Source organism: Pelodiscus sinensis, chromosome 2 (assembly GCF_052426305.1).
Source record: "Pelodiscus sinensis isolate ZL-2025 chromosome 2, ASM5242630v1, whole genome shotgun sequence".
NCBI lineage: Eukaryota > Metazoa > Chordata > Testudines > Trionychidae > Pelodiscus > Pelodiscus sinensis.
In genome coordinates this window covers 1,468,495-1,493,040 of record NC_143053.1, presented here as the reverse complement: position 1 = coordinate 1,493,040, position 24,546 = coordinate 1,468,495, and the positions used below count along the sequence as shown (strand labels likewise).

General features: G+C 70.0%; 1 protein-coding gene across 4 annotated transcripts; it reads right to left on the bottom strand.

Annotated features, from left to right (window-relative positions):
* Positions 1-935: 935 nt before the first annotated feature.
* GRINA (glutamate ionotropic receptor NMDA type subunit associated protein 1) lies at positions 936-21,627 on the bottom strand. Of its 4 annotated transcripts, none has more exons than XM_075918643.2 (7): positions 21,474-21,627; positions 6,366-6,737; positions 3,525-3,637; positions 3,245-3,445; positions 2,734-2,862; positions 2,198-2,341; positions 936-1,737 (listed from the first exon to the last, which is right to left on the bottom strand). In XM_075918643.2, the coding sequence occupies exons 2-7, from the start codon at positions 6,706-6,708 to the stop codon at positions 1,588-1,590; spliced, it is 1,080 nt and encodes a 359-aa protein (XP_075774758.2). In that variant the 5' UTR covers positions 6,709-6,737; positions 21,474-21,627; the 3' UTR covers positions 936-1,587. The 4 variants fall into 4 exon arrangements, with proteins under 4 accessions (XP_075774758.2, XP_075774757.2, XP_075774759.2 ...); XM_075918642.2 differs by lacking the exon at positions 21,474-21,627 and adding an exon at positions 16,543-17,287; XM_075918644.2 differs by lacking the exon at positions 21,474-21,627 and adding an exon at positions 16,567-17,287.
* Positions 21,628-24,546: the final 2,919 nt, after the last annotated feature.

Below are 24,546 nucleotides of genomic sequence, written 5' to 3'. Positions count from 1 at the left end.
TCTCTTCCCGATGCCCCGCCCAGCCTGCCCCTTCTCCACCCACCGGACCCCCCGCCCCCGGCCGGGCCATTGTCTAAGGGTGGGCCGTGCTACAGACTCCGGCCAGTAGGGGTCACCCCAGCGACCGCCCAGCAGAGCCAGCGCCCCACGACCTCACAAGGGGAATAGAGAGGGCGGGGCCTCCAGGAAGGGGCGGGGCCCATCTTGGGTGTGAAAGGCGGGAGGCCCTGAACCGGACGGTGCCGGGTGCTGCCGTGAGGGCAGGGCTCTGGACTCGCCGGCTCCTTTCCCGCACCGTGGGCCTGCGAGGGGCTGGCACCCGCCTGGTGCTCCTTTGTCTGAGCCAGGCCACCGCTGAGCCACCCCCTCGGCCACGGCCACAGCCCCATGCATGCCCCGGAGCCAGGACCCATCCCGCCACGCCTGGGGAAGGGGGCCAGGTGTCTGGCTGCTTGGAAAGGGAGCCGGGTGGCCCTGAGCCGGCCGCTGGGGGAGTGGGTGGCACCGTGGCAAAGGCGGCCCTGGCTCCACTCCTGGCCTGGGGGCCCAGGGCCGAGCCAGGAAGCCCCACACGCTGCCCGGCTCTGAGCTCCAGCTCCCAGTGCCTGCGACCAGCCCCGGCAGGCGGAAGCCTGCGATCGTCCTGCTCCTGCCAGTGCCTGGCCCCCTGCCCCGGGCCACAGGCCTGCCCTCCCCTCACCCCCACCAGAGCCCCACGTAGCCTGACCCCGGCCCGCCCAGGGCAAGCGAAGGGGGTGCTGGTGGGCCAGAGGTGTATTCGTAGCCCCACTGGGGCTCAGGGCAGTGATGCAGCTCCAGCCACAGGGGAGGACGGAGCCAGCAGTGGGGCCGGATGAACCTCGGGGGGGAGGGGGGCAGATCTCTGCAGGGCCCAGTGCAGGGGGGCAGGGAAGGAGAGGCCACAGGCCGAGGGGTCTCACATCTAGACAGAGCTTTATTACAGCAGCAACCAGTCACACACGGCCCAAGAGGGCCGCCCGGTGAAAAGAGCGAAGGGGAGCTGCCTGGAGGGTAGCCCACACCCTGTGCTGGTGGGAGGGGAGCTGGGCCGGGCCAGGGGAGCAGCTGGGAGTGCTGGGCTGCACCTGAGGGCAGGCGGGGGGGAGGGGGCGAGCACTGGGCACAGGCCCCCGCCACCTGCCCAAGGGCCGCCCAGCCCCTGTGCACCCCACGGGGCCCCAGGTTGCACGGGCTGCGGCTGCGGGGCCAAGGCTCAGCCTGCCTGCCCGGGGCTGCCTTGCCCCAAGCTGGGGAAGGGGTCGGGAATCCATTCTCCATGGGGCGGGCCGGCCAGCGAGACAGCCCTGGACACGCCAGGCCGCAGGAACAGCCTGCACGAGACAGAAGCCACACGGCAGCTCCTGCCCCGGTGCAGCCCCCCTCCCCTGATGCAGCCCCCCTCCCCACATGCAGTGCGTGCAGCCCCCTTCCCCAGTGCAGCCCCCCTCCCCACATGCAGTGCGTGCAGCCCCCCCCCGGTCCCTCCTGAAGAGCTGGTACCGCGACGCCCGGCGGGCGGGCGGGCGGGCGGAGGGGCCCAGGAGGCCCGGCGGGGAGGGGGGGGGGCTAGTCCTTGGCCCGGCCGATGATGGCCAGGATGTAGAGGAAGATGTTGATGATGTCCGTGTAGAGGTTGAGGGCGGCGAAGACGTACTCCTCCGGGCTCAGCGCCAGCTGCTTGTTGCCCAGGATCATCTGCGTGTCCACCGCCAGGAACTGCAGGAGAGGAGCCGGGTCACAGGGAGCGGCACCCGCCTGGCCCACGCTGGGCTGTGCCTCCTGCAGCCCCCCAAACGGGGCCTGAAGGGCAGTGCCAGCCCGTGCTGCGGGGGGGGGGGGGGGAGCCTTGTCCAGGACCTCGGCTGACGCTGCCCGGCCCCTCCCCGTCTAGTGCCGGCCCAGGCAGGGCGAGCGAGGGCTGATCTCCAAACTGGGGCAGGGGAGCCGGGGTGGTGACTGGGCCCGGAGCAGGAGCCAGCGCCCAGCCGCCAAGAGGGACTGACGCTCCTGCCAGGCCCTGTGGCTGCCCTGGGGTGACGGGCCCACCAGGGCGCCAGGTGCCGTGGTCACCGCCGGCCCAGCAGCAGAGCACGGGATGCTCAGGTGGAGGATGATTCTCAGCTGTGGGGAGGTAGCGCTGCCCCGGTCGAGGGCCTGGCCCCCCGGGGGAACTCACGCAGGTGAAGAGCAGGGCGCCCAGCGAGGCGTAGACGAGGTCCATGATGCGGTTCCGGATGAAGATGCACAGGATGGAGAAGATGATCAGCACCATGAGGCAGACGACCAGCACGCCCCGGCACGAGGTGAAGTCGTACTTCGTCTGCAGGGAGGGGGCGTCAGAGACCGGGGACGTCAGAGACCCCTGGAGAGCTGGGTCCCTGCCTTTAGCCCAGCTCTCACTGCCCGGCCAAGGGCGAATGCCACAGGCAGCTGGCAGGAACGCTGCCATCCCCACCCGGCAGGATCCCTGGAGACGCCCACGCCCCCGCGGCACCAAGGGACACTAATGCAGCTCCGCATGGCTGACAGGCAGGCTCGCCGGGGCGGCGACTGGCGGGGGCAGGCCGGCAGGGAGGGCTGGCTCTTCTCCAGCGGGGGCAGCCCCCAAACACAGCCCAGAGGGAGGCCGCCAGCCCTGCCCAAGTGGCCCCAGGCTTCCAGAGACAGGATCCCAGGGACCCAGCCCCCCCGGGAGCCAGCCCCGCTCCTCACCTGCAGGGAGAAGAGGACGACGGCGAAGCAGACCACGGCTGTGATGCCCACGGCCATGATGACGGCTTGCGTCTCGTAGAAGCTGGCGATCATCCCCACCATGTAGGACAGGCTGAGGGTCAGGATGGACTGGAGAGAGGGGACGCCTGTCAGGGGCTGGCCGAGGGACACCCAGGCTGCCTGGCTTCGCTCCAGCGCGGGCAGGCCAGTGCATGGGTGCAGCCGTCCAGCCTCGGCAGCCTCAGTGCCCAGGGAGCCCCACGGCCAGACGGCTCCGAGCGCCCGGCTATGGAGAACAGGGGCCTGCCCGGGCGGGAATGGCTCCAGCAGGACGCTCGCCAGCGGCCTTGCAGGCTGGGCAGCGAGAAGGGTCCCCAGCTCCTGCCCCAACCCCACCGGGGGCCATGGCCACGGGGCTGCATGTGGCAGTGCCAAGCAGGAGAGCGCCCCCTATGGCCTCCAGCACTGCTGGCAGGGTGGGGGTCCCAGCTCGGCGGGGAGCCGGGCTCACCAGGGCGACCAGGTTCCAGGGGTGCTTGCGGCGGAAGTCCCCGCAGCAGCTCAGCACGATGAGCGAGATGAAGAAGACGGCGTAGGAGACGTAATACGTCCACACGTTGCGCTTCACAAAGCCCTTCACGCCCCTCACAAAGGTGAAGATGGCCACGAAGGCGAAGGTCACGCTCAGCTGCAGGGTCAGCACCAGGAACACCTGGGGGCACAGCGCAGGTCAGGCAGCCCCCGGCAGAGGCTGGGCCCAGGCCCTGCCTGGCTGCAGCGCCCGCCCTCACCTTGCGGATGAAGGCCTGGCGCACGCTCTTGTCATCCCAGTTGGTGGGGGGGAAGTCCGGGTTGTCGTAGTAGGCGGGCGGCCCCTCCTCGTGGTAGTTCCTGTGCAGTGGGGCTGGGGAGAGGGAGAGGGAGAGTCCGGAGCGGCTCGGGGCCAGGGGAGCGAGCTGCGGGGCTCTGCAGGCCTTCCCACCCCAGCACGGGGCGCCCCGACTGCCACGCTCGGCCGCACGGCAGGGGAGGGGGCACGGGGCAGAGCCAGCTAGGAGCACGGCTGAGCCTGCAGCCTCCCACAGCCTCCCACAGCCGGCACGGTCCCCGGCCAGAGCAGGCCCGAGGGGAAGAGGGCAGAGCCTGAGCCCCAGTGTGCCGTAGTGGGGGGGGTCTGCTCTGTGACCCGGGTCCCCCTGGGCTGCGATTCCCACGGACTCCCCCACGTGTGGAATGGCCCAGACACGGGGGGAGGGGGGTCTGCTCTGTGACCCGGGTCCCCCTGCGCTGGGCTGCGATTCCCACGGACTCCCCCACGTGTGGATTGGCCCAGACACCGGGGCGGGGGGGTCTGCTCTGTGACCCGTGTCCCCTGCGCTGGGCTGTGATTCCCACGGACTCCCCCACGTGTGGAATGGCCCAGACACGGGGGGGGGGGGGTCTGCTCTGTGACCCGGGTCCCCCTGCGCTGGGCTGTGATTCCCACGGACTCCCCCACGTGTGGAATGGCCCAGACACGGGGGGGGGGGGTCTGCTCTGTGACCCGGGTCCCCCTGGGCTGGGCTGCGATTCCCACGGACTCCCCCACGTGTGGAATGGCCCAGACACCGGGGGGGGGGGGGGGTCTGCTCTGTGACCCGGGTCCCCTGCGCTGGGCTGCGATTCCCACGGACTCCCCCACGTGTGGAATGGCCCAGACACGGGGGGGGGGGGGTCTGCTCTGTGACCCGGGTCCCCCTGCGCTGGGCTGCGATTCCCACGGACTCCCCCACGTGTGGAATGGCCCAGACACGGGGGGGGGGGGGGGGGATCTGCTCTGTGACCCGGGTCCCCCTGCGCTGGGCTGCGATTCCCACGGACTCCCCCACGTGTGGAATGGCCCAGACACGGGGGGAGGGGGGTCTGCTCTGTGACCCGGGTCCCCCTGCGCTGGGCTGTGATTCCCACGGACTCCCCCACGTGTGGAATGGCCCAGACACGGGGGGGGGGGGTCTGCTCTGTGACCCGGGTCCCCTGCGCTGGGCTGTGATTCCCACGGACTCCCCCACGTGTGGAATGGCCCAGACACGGGGGGGGGGGGTCTGCTCTGTGACCCGGGTCCCCCTGCGCTGGGCTGCGATTCCCACGGACTCCCCCACGTGTGGAATGGCCCAGACACGGGGGGGGGGGGGGATCTGCTCTGTGACCCGGGTCCCCCTGCGCTGGGCTGCGATTCCCACGGACTCCCCCACGTGTGGAATGGCCCAGACACGGGGGGAGGGGGGTCTGCTCTGTGACCCGGGTCTCCCTGCGCTGGGCTGCGATTCCCACGGACTCCCCCACGTGTGGAATGGCCCAGACACGGGGAGGGGGGGGGTCTGCTCTGTGACCCGGGTCCCCTGTGCTGGGCTGCGATTCCCACGGACTCCCCCACGTGTGGAATGGCCCAGACACGGGGGGGGGGATCTGCTCTGTGACCCGGGTCCCCCTGCGCTGGGCTGTGATTCCCACGGACTCCCCCACGTGTGGAATGGCCCAGACACGGGGGGGGGGGGGGGGTCTGCTCTGTGACCCGGGTCCCCCTGCGCTGGGCTGCGATTCCCACGGACTCCCCCACGTGTGGAATGGCCCAGACACGGGGGGGGGGGGGGTCTGCTCTGTGACCCGGGTCCCCCTGCGCTGGGCTGCGATTCCCACGGACTCCCCCACGTGTGGAATGGCCCAGACACGGGGGGGGGGGGGGGGTCTGCTCTGTGACCCGGGTCCCCTGCGCTGGGCTGTGATTCCCACGGACTCCCCCACGTGTGGAATGGCCCAGACACGGGGGGGGGGGGGGGGGGTCTGCTCTGTGACCCGGGTCCCCCTGCGCTGGGCTGTGATTCCCACGGACTCCCCCACGTGTGGAATGGCCCAGACACGGGGGGAGGGGGGTCTGCTCTGTGACCCGGGTCCCCCTGCGCTGGGCTGCGATTCCCACGGACTCCCCCACGTGTGGAATGGCCCAGACACGGGGGGAGGGGGGTCTGCTCTGTGACCCGGGTCCCCTGCGCTGGGCTGCGATTCCCACGGACTCCCCCACGTGTGGAATGGCCCAGACACGGGGGTAGGGGGGTCTGCTCTGTGACCCGGGTCCCCTGCGCTGGGCTGTGATTCCCACGGACTCCCCCACGTGTGGATTGGGCCAGACCCCTAGACCAGCCTGGGCAGGGAACAAGGCTCTTCCCGGGGAGAGACGGGGGGGGGGGGGGGAGACGGCTGCCTGGCTGGGGGGCGGGGCCTGGGCAGTTTTTGGCTGGGAAGCATGAAGGGAACAGACTAAGCCGAGTGCGGAGGGGGCGATGGACCCACCCCGAGGGGGCCGAGGCTCCTGGCCCTGCCTCTGTAGCCACGTCCCGTCTGTGCTGGGCTGTACCTGGGCAGGCAGTAACCCCCGTTCTACCGGCGGGCGGAGCCTGTTCTCGCTGCTCCGGGGGTGCAGGGCTGGGGAGGGGTCCCCACGCGCCGTCACACCCAGGAGGGCTGGGGGCTTGGTGTGGCCCCACTAGCTGCAGCAGGCTCTCGGGCGGGCAGTGTACAATGGGTCTCCCTCAGCCCGAGCCGGGGAGGGCGCGGCTCCCCAACCCCCGCCCCCCCGGAGCAGCAGTGTCACTTACAGTCTTGGTCCTCCGAGACTACGGGCTGTGGCTGGGCATACGGCCCCGGCGGGTAGGGCCCCTGCGGGTACGGGCCAGGCTGGCTGTAGGGCCCCGGCGGGTACGGGCCAGGCTGGCTGTAGGGCCCCGGCGGGTACGGGCCAGGCTGGCTGTAGGGCCCCGGCGGGTACGGGCCAGGCGCTGGCGGGTAGGGGCCAGGCTGGAACTGGGGCTGTGGATAGGGTGCAGCCGGGTAGGGGGGCTGCCCGTAGGCCGGCGGGGCGGGGGGCTGCTGGCCAGGGAAGCCAGGGTTCTGAGCGGGGAAGCCATCCCCTGACACCAGGAAGCTCTTCTCGTGGGACATGTTCCCGGGCACTCACTGATGCCTCAGGGCTGAGGAGAGAAAACAGGAGAGTTAGAGCCGTGCCGAGGTCCCCCCATTGCCCGGGCCCCACCCGCCTTTCCGGAGCGGAGGGGCCCGGCCACAGCCCTGGAGCAGACACCCCACAAAGACGAGTCCCACTCAGCTGCTCTGCTATTGTGCAACCAAGGGTCTGGCTGCTTTTCCCGCACGGGGCCCCGTGGCCCGTGACATCCACGTGTGGCACGGAGACACGGCTGTGGTGCAAGCTGCACTGGGGGGCTGCAGCTCAGGCTCCCAGGAGATGGGGGTTCGGGTCCCCCGGGCGAGAGCTCTGCGCCCCACAGGAGGAGAAACGCGCGTGCCAAGTGGACCCAGGCAGGGCAGCAGAGCCCGCAGGGCCTGACGCTGAGCAGAGGTGGCAGCGCCCGGCTCCCGGGGCACGTGGGTCGCTGCGGCAGCCTCCCCTCTGCACGTCCAGCTGGTGGCAGGGGCAGAGCCGGGCAAGGCGAGAGCACCACAGGGTCTGCCCCGCGACGGTCCCTCAACATTGGCATGCCCCCCACTGCCTGCCCAGCCCCCCCAACCCCCCCAGCTTCCCCCCTCCCACTGCCTGCCCAGCCCCCCCAGCTCCCCCCAGCCCCCCTCCCACTGCCTGCCCAGCCCCCCCAGCTCCCTCCCAGCCCCCCTCCCACTGCCTGCCCAGCCCCCCCAACCCCCCCAGCCCCCCTCCCACTGCCTGCCCAGCCCCCCCAGCTCCCCTCCCAGCTCCCCTCCCACTGCCTGCCCAGCCCCCCCAACCCCCCCAGCTTCCCCCCTCCCACTGCCTGCCCAGCCCCCCCAGCTCCCCCCAGCCCCCCTCCCACTGCCTGCCCAGCCCCCCCAACCCCCCCAGCTTCCCCCCTCCCACTGCCTGCCCAGCCCCCCCAGCTCCCTCCCAGCCCCCCTCCCACTGCCTGCCCAGCCCCCCCAACCCCCCCAGCTTCCCCCCTCCCACTGCCTGCCCAGCCCCCCCAGCTCCCTCCCAGCCCCCCTCCCACTGCCTGCCCAGCCCCCCCAGCTCCCTCCCAGCTCCCCTCCCACTGCCTGCCCAGCCCCCCCAGCCCCCCCCCAGCCCCCCTCCCACTGCCTGCCCAGCCCCCCCAGCTCCCTCCCAGCCCCCCTCCCACTGCCTGCCCAGTCCCCCCAGCTCCCTCCCAGCTCCCCTCCCACTGCCTGCCCAGCCCCCAAATCCCTCCCATCCCCCCTCCCGACAACCCAGCCCCCCCACAATCACCCCAACTCCCCCCAGACCTCCAGATTCCCACCTCCCACTGCCTGCCCAGCCCCCAACCCTCCCATTCCTTGCCCCCCCCACTATTCCACTGGATGCCCCCAGATCACGGGGGGGGGGGGGGCACCCTCGAGGGCCCGGCCGGCAGCAGAGCCTGGTGCGGGAGCAGGCTGACCCAGTTCCTGCCGCTCCGTCGCCACGGTAACCAGGGCCTAGTGCCAGCTGTCCAGCCCCGGCCGGCCGGGCCCCCCCCACGTCTGGCACCGAGCGGGAGCAGCCGAGCGCTGGCGAGGGACCCGGGGGCCTGGCTCCCAGCACGGCCCGGCGCCCACGGCGCCTCGCCGACCATGGCCCCCCCCCCGGCCACGGCGCCTCGCCGACCACGGCCCCCCCCCCCCGGCCACGGCACCTCGCCGACCACGGCCCCACCCCCCCCGGCCACACGGACACGGCGCCTCGCCGACCACGGCCCCCCCCCCCCGGCCACGGCGCCTCGCCGACCACGGCCCCACCCCCCCCCGGCCACACGGACACGGCGCCTCGCCGACCACGGCCCCCCCCCCCGCCACGGCGCCTCGCCGACCACGGCCCCACCCCCCCCCGGCCACACGGACACGGCGCCTCGCCGACCACGGCCCCCCCCCCGGCCACGGCACCTCGCCGACCACGGCCCCCCCCCCCCCGGCCACATGGACATGGCGCCTCGCCGACCACGGCCCCCCCCCCGGCCACGGCGCCTCGCCGACCACGGCCCCCCCCCCCGGCCACGGCACCTCGCCGACCACGGCCCCACCCCCCCCCGGCCACGGCACCTCGCCGACCACGGCCCCCCCCTCGGCCACGGCACCTCGCCGACCACGGCCCCACCCCCCCGGCCACGGCACCTCGCCGACCACGGCCCCACCCCCCCGGCCACATGGACACGGAGCCTCGCCAACCACGGCCCCACCCCCCCCGGCCACGGCGCCTCGCCGACCACGGCCCCACCCCCCAGCCACACGGACACGGCGCCTCGCCGACCACGGCCCCACCCCCCCCCCCCGGCCACAGCGCCTCGCCGACCACGGCGCCCCCCCCCCAGCCACACGGACACGGCGCCTCGCCGACCGCTAACCACACGGAGCCTCGCTGACGACACCCCCCCCCCCCCCCGGGCCAGCCACACGGAGCCTCGCTGACTATGGCCCCCCCACCAGCCACACGCATGCAGAGGGACACGAGCCCATTTTCTTTCCAGCAGGGATCACACCCCGGCAGCGCCAGCCGTACAGGGCGCCAGCAACCCCTGGCTAGGGGCTGACCTGCGACCAGCGCTCCTTTGGGCGCCCACGGGAGCACGAGGCTGGCCACGGGGCGCCGGCAGGGCAACGCCCTTCTCAATCTCCTGCTGCCATCTGGCTGCTGGGAAATCCCATCCAATTCCCAGCATCAGCTGCCCTCGCTCACGTGGCCTGGGGGCTGGCTCCGGCGCCGCCAGGCCCAACGCTGTCCCCTGCCCCGGTTTCACCAGCTCAGAGCGTGCAAAAACGGCTGCTCCCCCGGCCCCGCCCAGCACCCCCGGCCCTGGACCCCTCAGTGTGGCCCCCAAAGCCCCACCCAGCACCCCGAACCTCTCGGCATGGCTCCCCCGGCCCCACCCAGCACCCCCGGCCCTGGACCCCTCAGCGCTGCTCCCACAGCCCCGCCCAGCACCCCCCGGCCCTGGAGCCCTCAGCGCGGCCCCCACAGCCCCGCCCAGCACCCCCGGCCCTGAACTCCTCAGCGCGACCCCCACAGCCCCGCCCAGCACCCCCGGCCCTGGACCCCTCGGCGCAGCCCCCACAGCCCCACCCAGCACCCCCGGCCCTGGACCCCTCGGCGCGGCCCCCACAGCCCCGCCCAGCACCCCCGGCCCTGGACCCCTCAGCGCTGCTCCCACAGCCCCGCCCAGCACCCCCGGCCCTGGACACCTCGGCGCTGCTCCCACAGCCCCGCCCAGCACCCCCGGCCCTGGACCCCTCAGCGCGGCCCCCACAGCCCCGCCCAGCACCCCCGGCCCTGGACCCCTCAGCGCGGCCCCCACAGCCCCGCCCAGCACCCCCGGCCCTGGACCCCTCGGCGCTGCTCCCACAGCCCCGCCCAGCACCCCCGGCCCTGAACTCCTCGGCGCGGCCCCCACAGCCCCGCCCAGCACCCCCGGCCCTGGACCCCTTCGCGCGGCCCCCACAGCCCCGCCCAGCATCCCCGGCCCTGGACCCCTCAGCGCGGCCCCCACAGCCCCGCCCAGCACCCCCGGCCCTGGACCCCTCAGCGCGGCCCCCACAGCCCCGCCCAGCACCCCCGGCCCTGGACCCCTCAGCGCGGACCCCACAGCCCCGCCCAGCACCCCCGGCCCTGAACTCCTCAGCACGGCCCCCACAGCCCCGCCCAGCACCCCCGGCCCTGAACTCCTCAGCACGGCCCCCACAGCCCCGCCCAGCACCCCCGGCCCTGAACTCCTCAGCACGGCCCCCACAGCCCCGCCCAGCACCCCCGGCCCTGGACCCCTCGGTGCGGCCCCCACAGCCCCGCCCAGCACCCCCGGCCCTGGACCCCTCAGCGCGGCCCCCACAGCCCCACCCAGCACCCCCGGCCCTGGACCCCTCAGCGCGGCCCCCACAGCCCCGCCCAGCACCCCTGGCCCTGAACTCCTCAGCGCGGCCCCCACAGCCCCGCCCAGCACCCCCGGCCCTGGACCCCTCGGCGCGGCCCCCACAGGCCCGCCCAGCACCCCGAACCCCTTGGCGCGGCTCCCACAGCCCCGCCCAGCACCCCCAGCCCTGAACCCCTCAGCATGGCCCCACATAACATAAGAACGGCCGTCCTGGGTCAGACCAAAGGTCCATCTAGCCCAGTATCCTGTCTGCCCACAGTGGCCAGCACCAGGTGCCCCAGAGAGGGTGGACCGAAGACAATGATCAAGCGATTTGTCTCCTGCCATCCCTCTCCAGCCTCTGACAGACAGAGGCCAAGGACACCATTTTATCCCCTGGCTAACAGCCTTTTATGGACCTAACCTCCATGAAATTATCCAGCTTCTCTTTAAACTCTGTTATAGTCCTAGCCTTCACAGCCTCCTCTGGCAAGGAGTTCCACAGGTTGACTACACGCTGTGTGATGAAGAACTTTCTTTTATTAGTTTTAAACCTGCTCCCCATTAATTTCATTTGGTGTCCTCTAGTTCTTCTATTTAGGGAACTAATAAATAACTTTTCTTTATCGGCCCTCTCCACACCACTCATGATTTTATAGACCTCTATCATATCTCCCCTCAGTCTCCTCTTTTCTAAACTGAAAAGTCCCAGTCGCTTTAACCTCTCCTCATATGGGACCCGTTCCAAACCCCTAATCATTTTAGTAGCCCTTTTCTGAACCCTTTCCAAGGCCAAAATATCTTTTGAGGTGAGGAGACCACATCTGTACACAGTATTCAAGATATGGACGTACCATAGTTTTATACAGGGGCAGTAAGATGTTCTGGGTCTTATTTTCTATCCCTTTCCTAATAATTCCTAGCATCCTATTTGCCTTTTTGACCGCCGCTGCACTCTGTGTGGAAGTTTTCAGAGAACTGGCCACGATAACTCCAAGATCTTTCCTGATTTGTCGTAGCCAGATTAGCCCCCATCATACTGTACATATAGTTGGGGTTATTTTTCCCCAATGTGCATTACTTTACACTTATCCACATTAAATTTCATTTGCCATTTTGCTGCCCAATCACTCAGTTTGGTGAGATCTTCTTGGAGTCCCTCACAGTCTGCTTCTGTCTTGACTGTCCTAAACAGTTTGGTATCATCTGCAAACTTTACCACCTCACTGCTTACCCCTTTCTCCAGATCATTTATGAATAAGTTGAACAGGATTGGTCCCAGGACTGACCCTTGGGGGCCACCACTAGTTACCCCTCTCCAATCTGAAAATTTACCATTTATTCCTACCCTTTGTTTCCTGTCTTTTAACCAGTTCTCAATCCAAGAAAGGACCTTTCCTCTTATCCCATGGCCATGGAATTTACACAAGAGCCTTTGGTGAGGGACCTTGTCAAAGGCTTTCTGAAAATCCAAGTATACTATATCTACTGGATCCCCCTCGTCCGCATGTTTGTTAACCCCTTCAAAGAACTCTAATAGATTAGTAAGACAGGATTTCCCTTTACAGAAACCATGTTGACTTTTGTCCAACAAATTATGTTCTTCTACATGCTTCACAATTTTATTCTTTACTATTGTTTCGACTAATTTGCCCGGTACTGAAGTTAGACTTACCGGTCTGTAATTGCCAGGATCGCCTCTACAGCCCTTTTTAAATATTGGTGTCACATTGGCTACCTTCCAGTCATTAGGTACGGAAGCCGATTTAAAGGATAGGCTACAAACCACAGATAACAGCTCAGCAATTTCCCATTTAAGTTCTTTTAGAACCCTTGGATGAACGCCATCCGGTCCCGGAGATTTGTTAACATTAAGTTGTGACGACGCGTTAGGGTCCCCCATCTTCTGCACCCCGAAATGGCACGAACAGACTCTACCAGCCAGTAGAATGGAGGTAGTTTATTGCTTCTCCAGGATATAGCACAGCATAGATGTAATCTGGTTACAGGAACTGGGGCTAAGAGGCCTCAGTGCCCCCTTGAGATGGGGGAGTCCCAGCCCCCCTCCCCAGCTCCTTCTCCCCTGCTTTCCAGACAGGAACTAACTACCTCTCCTCCAGCCCCGCCCCCAGCCAGGGCAGCATCCACCTCCCTTTGTTTCTCCCCATGGGGGGTGGCTGGTCCTACCAGTTTGGAGCCACCTTTGCATGACCTTTCCCTGCTGGGTCTTGCTACAGACAGCAGAGGTCACCACAGCCCTAGCAAGTTACCCCCACTACGTCACATAAGTTTTTCTATTTGTTCCAAAACCTCCTCTAATGACACTTCAATCCGGGACAGTTCCTCAGATTCATCACCTACAAAGGACGGTGCAGATTCGGGAATCTCCCCAACATCCTCAGCCATGAAGACTGAAGCAAAGAAATCATTTAGTTTCTCCGCAATGGCTTTATCGTCCTTGATTGCTCTTTTTATAGCTCGATCATCTAGGGGACCCACAGGTTTTTTAGCAGGCTTCCTGCTTCTGATGTATTTAAAAAACATTTTGTTATTTCTTTTTCAGTTTTTGGCTAGCTGTTCCTCAAAATCTTTTTTTGCTTTTCTTATTACATGTTTACACTTGATTTGACAGTGTTTATGTTCCTTTCTATTTATCTCACTAGGATTGGACTTCCACTTCTTAAAAGATGCCTTTTTGTCCCTCACTGCTTCTTTTACATGGCGGTTAAGCCACGGTGACTCTTTTTTAGGTCTCTTGCTATGTTTTTTAATTTGGGGTATACATTTAAGTTGGGCCTCTATTATGGTGTCTTTAAAAAGTTTCCATGCAGCTTTCAGGGATTTGGCTCTAGTCACTGTGCCTTTTAATTTCTGTTTAACAAACCTCCTCATTTTTGCGTAATTCCCCTTTTTGAAATTAAATGCCAGGGTGCTGGACTGCTGAGGTGTTCTTCCCACCACAGGAATGTTGAATGTTATTATATTATGGTCACTATTCCCAAGCGGTCCTGTAACGGTTATATCCTGGACCTGATCCTGCACTCCACTCAGGACTAAATCGAGAATTGCCTCTCCCCTTGTGGGTTCCTGCACCAGCTGCTCCAAGAAGCAGTCATTTAAGCCATTGAGAAATTTTATCTCCGCTTCTCTTCCTGAGGTGACATGGATCCAGTCAATATGGGGGTAATTAAAATCCCCCATTATTACAGAGTTCTCTATTTTGGTAGCCTCTCTAATCTCCCTCAGCATTTCAATGTCAGCATCGCTGTCCTGGTCAGGTGGTCGGTAATATATCCTACTGCTAATTTCTTATTATTGGAGCATGGAATTACTATCCATAGAGATTCTATGGAACATTTCCACGGCCCCGCCCAGCGCCCCGAACTCCTTAGCACAGCTCCCACGGCCCCACCCAGTGCCCCGAACCCCTCGGCACGGCTCCCACAGCCCCGCCCAGCGCCCCGAACCCCTCGGCACGGCTCCCACGGCCCCGCCCAGCACCCCGAACCCCTCAGCACAGCTCCCACGGCCCCGCCCAGCGCCCCGAACCCCTCGGCACAGCTCCCACGGCCCCGCCCAGCGCCCCGAACCCCTTGGCACGGCTCCCACGGCCCCGCCCAGTGCCCCGAACTCCTCGGCACGGCTCCCACGGCCCTGGCCAGCGCCCCGAACCTCTCGGCACAGCTCCCACGGCCCCGCCCAGCAACTCGGCGACACCCAGCCATCCCCGGCCAGCGCCCCCACAACCCCCAGAACCACACACACGAGGCGCCAACTCCGAGCCTACTTACCACAGGGGAGGGGCAGCCCCCCACATGCTGCCACCAAGTGGGAACGCGGGGTAACATTCCAGACCGGCTGGTGCCCCACTTGCTGCCTTGCTACCCACAGTACGCTCTGCAGGGGCCCAGCTGTCCAGCCCGTGGGTCCCACAGCCAAGCAGCACCCGGGAAGAGTGGCAAAGCGTGGCCCAGCCTAGCAACCTCTGCCCCAGGGGGACGTGGGCCTCTCTGCCTCTCCTTGGGGCACAAGGCGTCTCGTAAGGTAACCGCGTCGTTGCTTGGCGGCTCCAGCGCAGAGCGCAGCCTCCCGGGAGCAGGCGCAGTGGAACTGTTACCCGCTGCACGCCCCCCCAGGAGACCCAGAGCTGGCTGCGCAAAGGGGCCAGGGCTCTCGCCTGCGTCTGTCATGGAGGACAGAGGGAAAGCCAGCCAGTGCTTGAGCAGGGGGCACGATGGCTGGGCTGGCGCTGGGCCTACCAGACCGAGGGATGCGCCGGGCTCCCCACAGGCTGGCCTGAGCCCTGCGCCAGGTAGAGGAACCGACTCGTGACAGTGCGGCCCGGCGCGGTGGGCCCTGCCGAGGGGACAGATCTCCCCCGAGGTCCGGCTCAGCCGGAGCTCAGGAGGCTGCAGGCCAGAGGGGGGAGGCCGTGGAGCTACCCCAAGGAAAAGCCAGACCCCTCGTCCGCTCCTGGCAGGTGCCACCTCCAGACCAGGGCCATGCCATGGCAGAGACGGGGCCTGGGCACCTGAAGTCCTCCCCGTCCCAGCCTGGGCATCCCCACACACTCTGTGCCAGGCTGGGCTCGGAGCAACACCCAGCTAAGGGGCCCGGGCGCCACAGCGGGGCCCTTCCGCCAGTCCCAGCAGCACCACAACTGCACAGGGTCCCAGGTAACGCCAGGCACGCTGCCCCCACGCAGGGGGACACAGCACAGACCGCCCGAGGCACGTCCCACACAGGCCCAGCACTGCCCGCCGGCCAGGCGGACCCTCGGCGCTGCTGGGAGAGCCCCGGCCAGGGGGACCCTCGGCGCTGCTGGGAGAGCCCCGGCCAGGGGGACCCTCGAGAGCCGCCGGGAGAGCCCCGGCCAGGGGGACCCTCGAGAGCCCCGGCCAGGGGGACCCTCGAGAGCCCCGGCCAGGGGGACCCTCGAGAGCCCCGGCCAGGGGGACCCTCGAGAGCCCCGGCCAGGGGGACCCTCGAGAGCCGCCGGGAGAGCCCCGGCCAGGGGGACCCTCGAGAGCCGCTGGGAGAGCCCCGGCCAGGGGGACCCTCGAGAGCCGCCAAGAACAGGCTGACCCCTCGTGGGGGGCACTTAACCCGCTCAGGCCCCGGCGGGCCCCACCAGCTGTCCGGCAGGTGGGGGGCCTAGTCCAACGTGCGGCAGGAGTCCGGCGCCAGGGCAGACGCCCCAGGGTGGGTCTAATGCGGTTACATAAACGGCCGGGCTGCCGGTCACAGGACTCCCAGCAAGTCACAAGGCCAGCGGAGGACAAGGGGTGGGGAGGGGCGGGACCCCCTGGCTGGGCGGGGTATGTAGCACGGCAGTGGGGCACCCAGTGGCCTCGCACTCCTGCCCCTGCATCCCTCCTGGAGCCGAGGGCCATCAAGGGCCCGGCGCCGCGCTGGGCAGGACTCGCAGGTGCCCCCGGCCTCCTGAAAAACAAGCCCTGGGGCGCTGCGCCCGCCTACCGGCCCAAACCGGCCCACGGCCCTTGGCAGCAGCAATCCCAGCGCACCAGCTGCTCACGGGGGGCACCCGCGGGCGGAGCTGGGCAGCCCGTCCAAAGAGCTCTCAGCACCCCCCCCCCCCGAGCATTTTGCTGCCAGACCTGGGAGCCCAGACCAGCCAGGGGACCGGCTCCCAGACAGCCCGGAGGCAGCTCGACACGATGGGCCCTGGGGCAGCAACTGCCCCCTCCCTCTGCCCCAGCACAGGGAGCTGGCACCAGGAACCCAGCCCATGAGAACGCAGAGACTGGGGGGGGGGGGAACCATGCAAGTACCAGCTGGGGGGGGGAGGTACAGGTCCCAACACAACCCAGGACAGAAACAAGGCCTCCCTGGCTAAGACACTCCCCCCCCATGTCCCCCACTCGCCCTGCAGGAGGGGGGCTCAGTCCAATGCAGATGCCCTCCCCCACGGGGGGGGGTCCCGGATACATACGTCCCAGAGCGGCGGCACACACACCGCAGCTCCGATGTCAGGGCCTGCCAGTGGCACGGCAAGCCGAGTCGCCGCCCCGAAGACGCCGGTCTGCCCCCAGCCACGGCGCGGGGGGGGGGGGCCTCCTTCAGGCCGGTCTGCCCCCAGCCACGGCGCAGGGGGGGGGCTCCTTCAGGCCGGTCTGCCCCCAGCCACGGCGCGGGGGGGGGCCTCCTTCAGGCCGGTCTGCCCCCAGCCACGGCACGGGGGGGGCTCCTTCAGGCCGGTCTGCCCCCAGCCACGGCGCAGGGGGGGGGCCTCCTTCAGGCCGGTCTGCCCCCAGCCACGGCGCGGGGGGGGGGGGCTCCTTCAGGCCGGTCTGCCCCCAGCCACGGCGCGGGGGGGGCTCCTTCAGGCCGGTCTGCCCCCAGCCACGGCGCGGGGGGGGGGGGCTCCGCGCAGCCAGCGAGTGGGGGGGGCGGCGCAGGGGCTCAGCCGTCAGCCTGCTGAGTCACAGGTGAGCCCAGGGCAGCAGCCTCCCCGGCCGGGAAGCCCTTGTCCCGGCTGCAAGGCCCCCGCACCGAGCAGCGCCAGCTGTCAGCGCAGAGCCTCCCCCGCAGCCCCCCCCCGCAGCCGCCGCGCTCCAATCCCCTCCCCGGGCTAGGCCAGCCCACGGTGACGTCACCCATGGGCCTCAGCGGGAGGGGCGACCCGCAGCCTGCCCCTCGGCCCGGCCTCGCCTCCCTCCCCCACCCGCGGGGCTGGGCCGGGCAGGAGAGGCCAGTGCCCCCAGGGAGCCGGAGCTGGGGAGCTGCACACGAGCCAGGCCGGAGGCACAGCAAGAAACTTCCACTGCTCCCACGGCCACGGCTCCAGCGTCTGGCCCCGCCCCAGGCCAGAGAGAGAGCCAGGCAGGGCACCTGTGTGCCGCCCGCCGCAAACACCCGCGCCAGCAGCGGGCCCCTCCCCCGCCAAGGGAGCCCGGCTCCGACGGCCCGAACGACCGCGCCAGCAGCGGGCCCCTCCCCCGCCAAGGGAGCCCGGCTCCCACGGCCCGAGCAACCGCACCAGCAGCGGGCCCCTCCCCCGCCAAGGGAGCCCGGCTCCGACGGCCCGAGCAACCGCGCCAGCAGCGGGCCCCTCCCCCGCCAAGGGAGCCCGGCTCCGACGGCCCGAGCAACCGCGCCAGCAGCGGGCCCCTCCCCCGCCAAGGGAGCCCGGCTCCCACGGCCCGAACGACCGCGCCAGCAGTGGGCCCCTCCCCCGCCAAGGGAGCCCGGCTCCGACGGCCCGAGCAACCGCGCCAGCAGCGGGCCCCTCCCCCGCCAAGGGAGCCCGGCTCCGACGGCCCGAGCAACCGCGCCAGCAGCGGGCCCCTCCCCCGCCAAGGGAGCCCGGCTCCGACGGCCCGAACGACCGCGCCAGCAGCGGGCCCCTCCCCCGCCAAGGGAGCCCGGCTCCGACGGCCCGAGCGACCGTGCCAGCAGCGGGCCCCTCCCCCGCCATGGGAGCCCGGCTCCGACGGCCCGAGCGACCGCGCCAGCAGCAGGCCCCTCCCCCGCCAAGGGAGCCCGGCTCCGACGGCCCGAGCAACCGCGCCAGCAGCGGGCCCCTCCCCCGCCAAGGGAGCCCGGCTCCGACGGCCCGAGCGACCGCGCCAGCAGCAGGCCCCTCCCCCGCCAAGGGAGCCCGGCTCCGACGGCCCGAGCAACCGCGCCAGCAGCAGGCCCCTCCCCCGCCAAGGGAGCCCGGCTCCCACGGCCCGAGCAACCCGCGCCAGCAGCGGGCCCCTCCCCCGCCAAGGGAGCCCGGCTCCGACGGCCGGAACGACCGCGCCAGCAGCGGGCCCCTCCCCCACCAGCCAGGCGGCTGCAGTCTGACCCTACAGAAAAGGGGGGGCAGTTAGCCAGAGGTGGTTTAATCCCATTATATGGCAGGAGGGGTCAGCACCGCGGGCGGGGGAGGGGAGGCGGCATGCCCCCCCCCCCCCCGCAGGTCGTTACCCAGCCAGGCCTGGCGGGAAGCACCAATAAGCAGCTTTGCTCTAACTCTCTGTAATCCCCCAACACGGCCTATTCATAGCGGCTGCACCTAATCCTGCCCCCCAGCCAGGCGCTGCAGGCCTGGCCGGGCACCCCACCGGGCACTGCTCCCCCCGCCAGCTGCACCGCACGCCCACACCCGCGGAGACTCCTGGGTCCTCGCCCGGGCCAGCGTCAGCACCCACAGCAGCTGGGGCTCCTCCACGGCGCCTGCCGGGGCCGGCCAAGGGCCCGTGTCGGGGGCCGGCCAAGGGCCCGTGTCGGGGGCCGGCCAAGGGCCCGTGTCGGGGGCCGGCCAAGGGCCCGTGTCGGGGGCCGGCCAAGGGCCCGTGTCGGGGGCTGCCCGCCCCTTGCTGCTGAAGGAAGAGGCCCCCCCCCGCCTTCTGGGGCACAGCCTGGGCCCACGCGGCACCGCGGCCATCCCAGCACCGGACTGCAGCAAGGCGAGAAACCATCGGCCCACGGCACGGCACAGCCGGCTGGCAGAGCCCCAGGGCAGGCACGGCTGGGCCGGACACCAAGCGGGCCTCTGCCGCCCCCCCCCCGCAGCCTGCCACCCCCCACAGCCGCCCCCTCCCCCGCAGCCTGCCACCCCCCCACCCCCCACTGCCTGCCCCCCCCGCAGCCGCCCCCTCCCCCGCAGCCTGCCACCCCCGCTGCCTGCCCCCCCCCCCCCCGCTGCCTGCCCCCCCGCAGCCGCCCCCTCCCCCGCAGCCTGCCACCCCCCCAACCCCCCGCTGCCGCCCCCCTCCCCCCACCCCAGCCTGCAGCCAGCCCCCTCCCCCGCAGCCTGCCACCCACCACCCCATGCAGCCAGCCCCCCCTCCCCCGCAGCCTGCCCCCCCTCCCCCCACCACCCACCACCCCATGCAGCCAGCCCCCTCCCCCGCAGCCTGCCACCCACCACCCCAGCCCCCTCCCCCCGCAGCCAGCCCCCCTCCCCCGCAGCCTGCCACCCACCACCCCATGCAGCCAGCCCCCTCCCCCGCAGCCTGCCACCCACCACCCCATGCAGCCAGCCCCCCCTCCCCCGCAGCCTGCCACCCACCACCCCATGCAGCCAGCCCCCTCCCCCGCAGCCTGCCACCAACCACCCCATGCAGCCAGCCCCCTCCCCCGCAGCCTGCCGGCCCACCACCCCAAGCAGCCTGCCCCCCATTCCCTGCATCCTGCTGGACCCACCACCCCACGCAGCCCGCTGAGATCCCCTCCCCCGCAGCCTGCCACCCACCACCCTATGCAGCCAGACCCCCTCTTCCCCCCAGGCTGCCACCCATTCCCAGCCTGTGACAAACAGAGGTAGGGACCCTCTCCCTGCCCAGCCTGGCTAACAGCCATCCTGTCTTCACCACATCCTCTGGCAAGGAGTTCCACAGGTTGTGTGAAGAAAAACGTCCCATGGTTGATTATAAATACGCTGTCTGCTGATTGTTTCGTGACCCCTAGTTCTTGTGCTCCGGGAAGGAGTAAACAACACTTCCTTGTTTCCTTTCTGCACGCGAGTCATGAGTTCACAGGCTTCCATCATATCCCCCTTAGCCTCCTCCAAGGGAAAGTCCCATTTTACTCCTCTCCTCACGTGGCAGCTGGCCCAAGCCCCTCATCCCTTGTCTCTCTGTCCCTTCCTGCTGACGCCGCTCACACTGTTCACCCAGCAGCCCCAGCTAGCGACTCCCCAGCACTTCGCGCGCCCGTTCCGGGGCTGCAGGACTGAGCCGGGGGCAGCCCAGCTCCACGATGCCAGGCTGGTGCACGGCGAGGCTCAAGGAATTCCCTGCCTGCGTGGGAGGAGCCGAGTCCCCTTGACCTGCCTGGGACCCCTTTGGTGCAGCTGCAAGAGGGCAGGGCTGGCTGTGCCAGGCATTCGGCTAGTGCCATGGGCCAGAGCTGCTGGCTGGGGACCCGCCCTGCGGGAACAGCAGCTGACCTGGCGCGGGGGCCAAGCACACCCGGGCCAGCCAGGCCGGGGGCTCAGCTCCAGAAGGGAAGGGCTCTGGATGCCTGGGCTCTCCCCGGCACCCAGCTGAGCTACTGCGGGCCCCCGGCTTGCAAGCCCAGCAGCCCCAAAGCCTGGCTCGCCGGCGCTGCCTCCTGCTTCGGGGCGATGGACCGAGGGGCATCGGCAGAGCCAGGGGCTGCAGGCCAGGGCCAGCCACAGAGGAGCTCCCAGCGCGTGGCCGGGCGCCCGCAGAACCGCTGTGGTGACCCGCTGCCAGACCCCCGCCTGTGCAGGGGGGAAGCAGGCGGCAGCCCCGGGACCACACTGCAGCCTCTCCCGGTGCCAGCAGCAGGTGCAGAGCCGGACGCCTCCCCACGCGGCCCACGGGCACTGCCCAGGGCAGCATTCGCTGCCAGTCAGGACGGGAGTCACCCGCAGCTGCTCCTCGGGGGGGGGGCTGCGAGCCTGCCCCGGGCCTGGCGGGGACCAAGAGGGGTCACCCGGCGCTTGTGGCTCCGCCCGGACCCCTAGCCGGCCCTGCCCCCGAACGGCAGGGCAAGCAGCACGGGCCCTCACCAGCTGCAGAGGGGCACCGGCACCCCCGAGACAGCCCCCAGGCCCCCTGCGCTCCTGCCACCTCCGCCGGGCACACACTGGGGGTGGAGGGGAGCAGCCGCCACCCCTGGGAGCAGGGACAGGCCCCCCCGCACACGGGGCCCAGCCTGGGCCCTGCCCCCTTCACACGCAGGGAGCGGGGGCGCTGGAGGCGGGGGGGGCTGCAGGGGGCAGCGGTGCACACGCGGGTTCCGGGGGCGGGCAACACCCGACACCCCGCGGGGCCCCAGCAGCCACGCGCCCCGGTGCCAGCAGGCACCCCCCGGCACCCCCCGCACGGCACCCCCGCTGCCGCCCGACACCCCCCATCCGCCCGACACCCCCCATCTGCCGCCGCCGCCGCCGCAGCCACTCACCGAGCCGGCCGGGGCAACTCCCGGATGCTGCGGCTGAGGTGGGCGGAGCCAAGGCGGGGGCGGAGATAACGGCTTTGGGGGCGGGGCCTGCTCGTCTGGCCCCGCCCCTATGGGTCGCCGGGACCGCCTGCAGCGCCTCCCAGCGGCCAGCGGCAGCATCAGCTCCGGGTAGAACCCCGCCCCGCTCCCCGCCCCACAGCGCCCCCTGCCGGGCCCCCGCACCGCTCCCTGCCCCACAGCGCCCCCTGCCGGGCCCCCACAGCGCTCCCTGCCCCACAGCGCCCCCTGCCGGGCCCCCCCCCGCTCCCCGCCCCCTCCCTCCCCGCCCCACAGCGCCCCCTGCCGGGCCCCCGCACCGCTCCCCGCCCCACAGCGCCCCCTGCCGGGCCCCCGCACCGCTCCCTGCCCCACAGCGCCCCCTGCCGGGCCCCCACAGCGCTCCCTGCCCCACAGCGCCCCCTGCCGGGCCCCCGCCCCGCTCCACAGCGCCCCCTGCCGGGCCCCCGCACCGCTCCCCGCCCCACAGCGCCCCCTGCCGGGCCCCCGCACCGCTCCCCGCCCCACAGCGCCCCCTGCCGGCGCCCCCCCGCCCCCCACCGCTCCCCGCCCCACAGCGCCCCCTGCAGGGCCCCCGCACCGCTCCCCGCCCCACAGTGCCCCCTGCCGGGCCCCCGCCCCGCTCCCCGCCCCACAGCGCCCCCCGCCGGGCCCCCCGCACGGCCTCCCGCCCCACAGCGCCCCCCGCCGGGCCCCCGCACGGCTCCCCGCCCCACAGCGCCCCCCGCCGGGCCCCCGCACCGCTCCCCGCCCCACAGCGCCCCCCGCCGGGCCCCCACAGGGCTCCCCGCCCCACAGCGCCCCCCGCCGGGCCCCCGCACTGCTCCCTGCCCCACAGCGCCCCCCGCCGGGCCCCCACAGCGCTCCCTGCCCCACAGCGCCCCCCGCCGGGCCCCCGCACCGCTCCCTGCCCCACAGCGCCCCCCGCCGGGCCCCCGCACCGCTCCCTGCCCCACAGCGCCCCCCGCCGGGCCCCCACAGGGCTCCCCGCCCCACAGCGCCCCCCGCCGGGCCCCCACAGCGCTCCCCGCCCCACAGCGCCCCCCGCCGGGCCCCCGCCCCGCTCCCCGCCCCACAGCGCCCCCCGCCGGGCCCCCGCACCGCTCCCCGCCCCACAGCGCCCCCCGCCGGGCCCCCGCACCGCTCCCCGCCCCACAGCGCCCCCCGCCCCCCCGCACCGCTCCCCGCCCCACAGCGCCCCCCGCCGGGCCCCCACAGCGCTCCCTGCCCCACAGCGCCCCCCGCCGGGCCCCCGCACCGCTCCCTGCCCCACAGCGCCCCCCGCCGGGCCCCCGCACCGCTCCCTGCCCCACAGCGCCCCCTGCCGGGCCCCCGCACCCCTCCCTGCCCCACAGTGCCCCCTGCCGGGCCCCCGCCCCGCTCCCTGCCCCACAGCGCCCCCTGCAGGGCCCCCACAGCGCTCACTGCCCCACAGCGCCCCCTGCCGGGCCCCCACAGCGCTCCCTGCCCCACAGCGCCCCCTGCCGGGCCCCCACACCGCTCCCTGCCCCACAGCGCCCCCTGCCGGGCCCCCACAGCGCTCCCTGCCCCACAGCGCCCCCTGCAGGGCCCCCGCACTGCTCCCTGCCCCACAGCGCCCCCCGCTGGGCCCCCACCCTGCTGCCTGGAGCTCAGCGCCCCCTGCTGAGCCTGATAATTGTAAGGCCTGTTGACAATTGACAGGCAAGTCCTCCTGCTATTTCCACTGCAATGCATCGGCTGAAGCGGGTCCTCCCCAGGGAAGCCCACAGCCCTGCCTGCCTGCCAGTGTCCCAGGCGCGTGGTGTTCGCCCTGTTCTCTTGTGAGCCGGACGGGCCGCTCGTAACCCCGGGGGTGCCTCAGTTTCCTTGGGCGCTGCAGCAGGAGCGAGATGGGAGTGGGAAGTTTGGTGTGCCAGCAATAGCTGGTGCTTTCTGTGACCTGAGCTCGGGAGGGGGGACCAGGTGACACGTTTGGGCAAAGGCTGGAGGCGGATGCTAGCCTTGGGATCCTTCCCAGTTTCTCTACAGCCTTCCTGTGGGCGGTGCCAGCGCTGGCCACGACTCCAGCCCAGCCGCTTGGCACTGGCACCTCGCACGCTGGGCTCCTACCCCCGCCACTCCCAGGTCCTTCAGCCGCGTGGCTGCCCAGCAGTTAGCCCACCTGTGTCTGGGCGTTTCCTTCCCAAGGGGCACACCCGCCCCAGTGGAACAGGAAGGGACCTTGGGCGGCAGCGAGTCCAGCCCCTGCCCTCACGGAGCACCAAGCAGGACCGGTCTGTGCCGAAAGCCGGCGGGGGTCTCCAGGCTCTCCACGTCCCTCTGAAGCTGAGCTCGAAGGGCTTGTCTAGGCAGCAGGGCTACACTTGAGATAAGCCACCCAGCGTAAGCCGAGCCCACAGACTTGTACACTGCGTCACGTGCTTCATGGGCAGCGTGAGAACGAACGGGAAACTCTGCAACTCTGCCCCCCCGCCCTGGTGAGCGGAGGGACCCGTCTTCTAGGCCCTTTACATGATCCGTCGGGCAAACTGCTTACGTCTGTCTCGGCTGTCAACACAGGCAGAGGTCAGGCGTGCCCTCGCGAGCCAGCGGGAGCGCCTGGCGCTTTGAAAAGTGGCTAGAACGTGGTTTGTGTTCCAAAGAAAACGCGACGGAGGAATTAGAAGTTTGTACTAACAGCTTTGTATTAGGAGCTAGGCCGATACCTTCCGGATGGACAATTGCATTCCTCTTCCAAGTGTGAGGTCACTGCAGTTCCTGGCAAGGGAGAGCGAATGAACGTGGCCTGTGATTGTTTGGAGAGAGAACAACTTGGGGTGCCAGACAGTGGATGAGGGGAGGGGCTGGACAAAGCAGACGGGGGGTGGACACGTGGATGGCCTTGGAGTGTTAGGAAGCAAGCGCTCTGTTACAAACGAGCCTTGAAGTAACACAGGAGGAAGATATCGCCAACCTACTGATGTCACCTGTTAAACCATCTTCTTAGTCGTTAAAGTGCTACATCGTTTTTCCTTTTGTTTCCCCAGATACACAG

What these genes read in the sequence shown, in the direction of transcription:
- GRINA (XM_075918643.2), bottom strand. Translation starts at nt 6,708, where the DNA reads ATGTCCCACGAGAAGAGCTTCCTGGTGTCAGGGGATGGCTTCCCCGCT. An exon ending in TCGTCCTCTTCTCCCTGCAG is followed by an intron (nt 2,342 to 2,733) that starts GTGAGGAGCGGG and finishes CCCTCCCTGCAG; the next exon opens with ACGAAGTACGACTTCACCTC. An exon ending in GCGCCCTGCTCTTCACCTGC is followed by an intron (nt 1,738 to 2,197) that starts GTGAGTTCCCCC and finishes CCTCTCCTGCAG; the next exon opens with TTCCTGGCGGTGGACACGCA.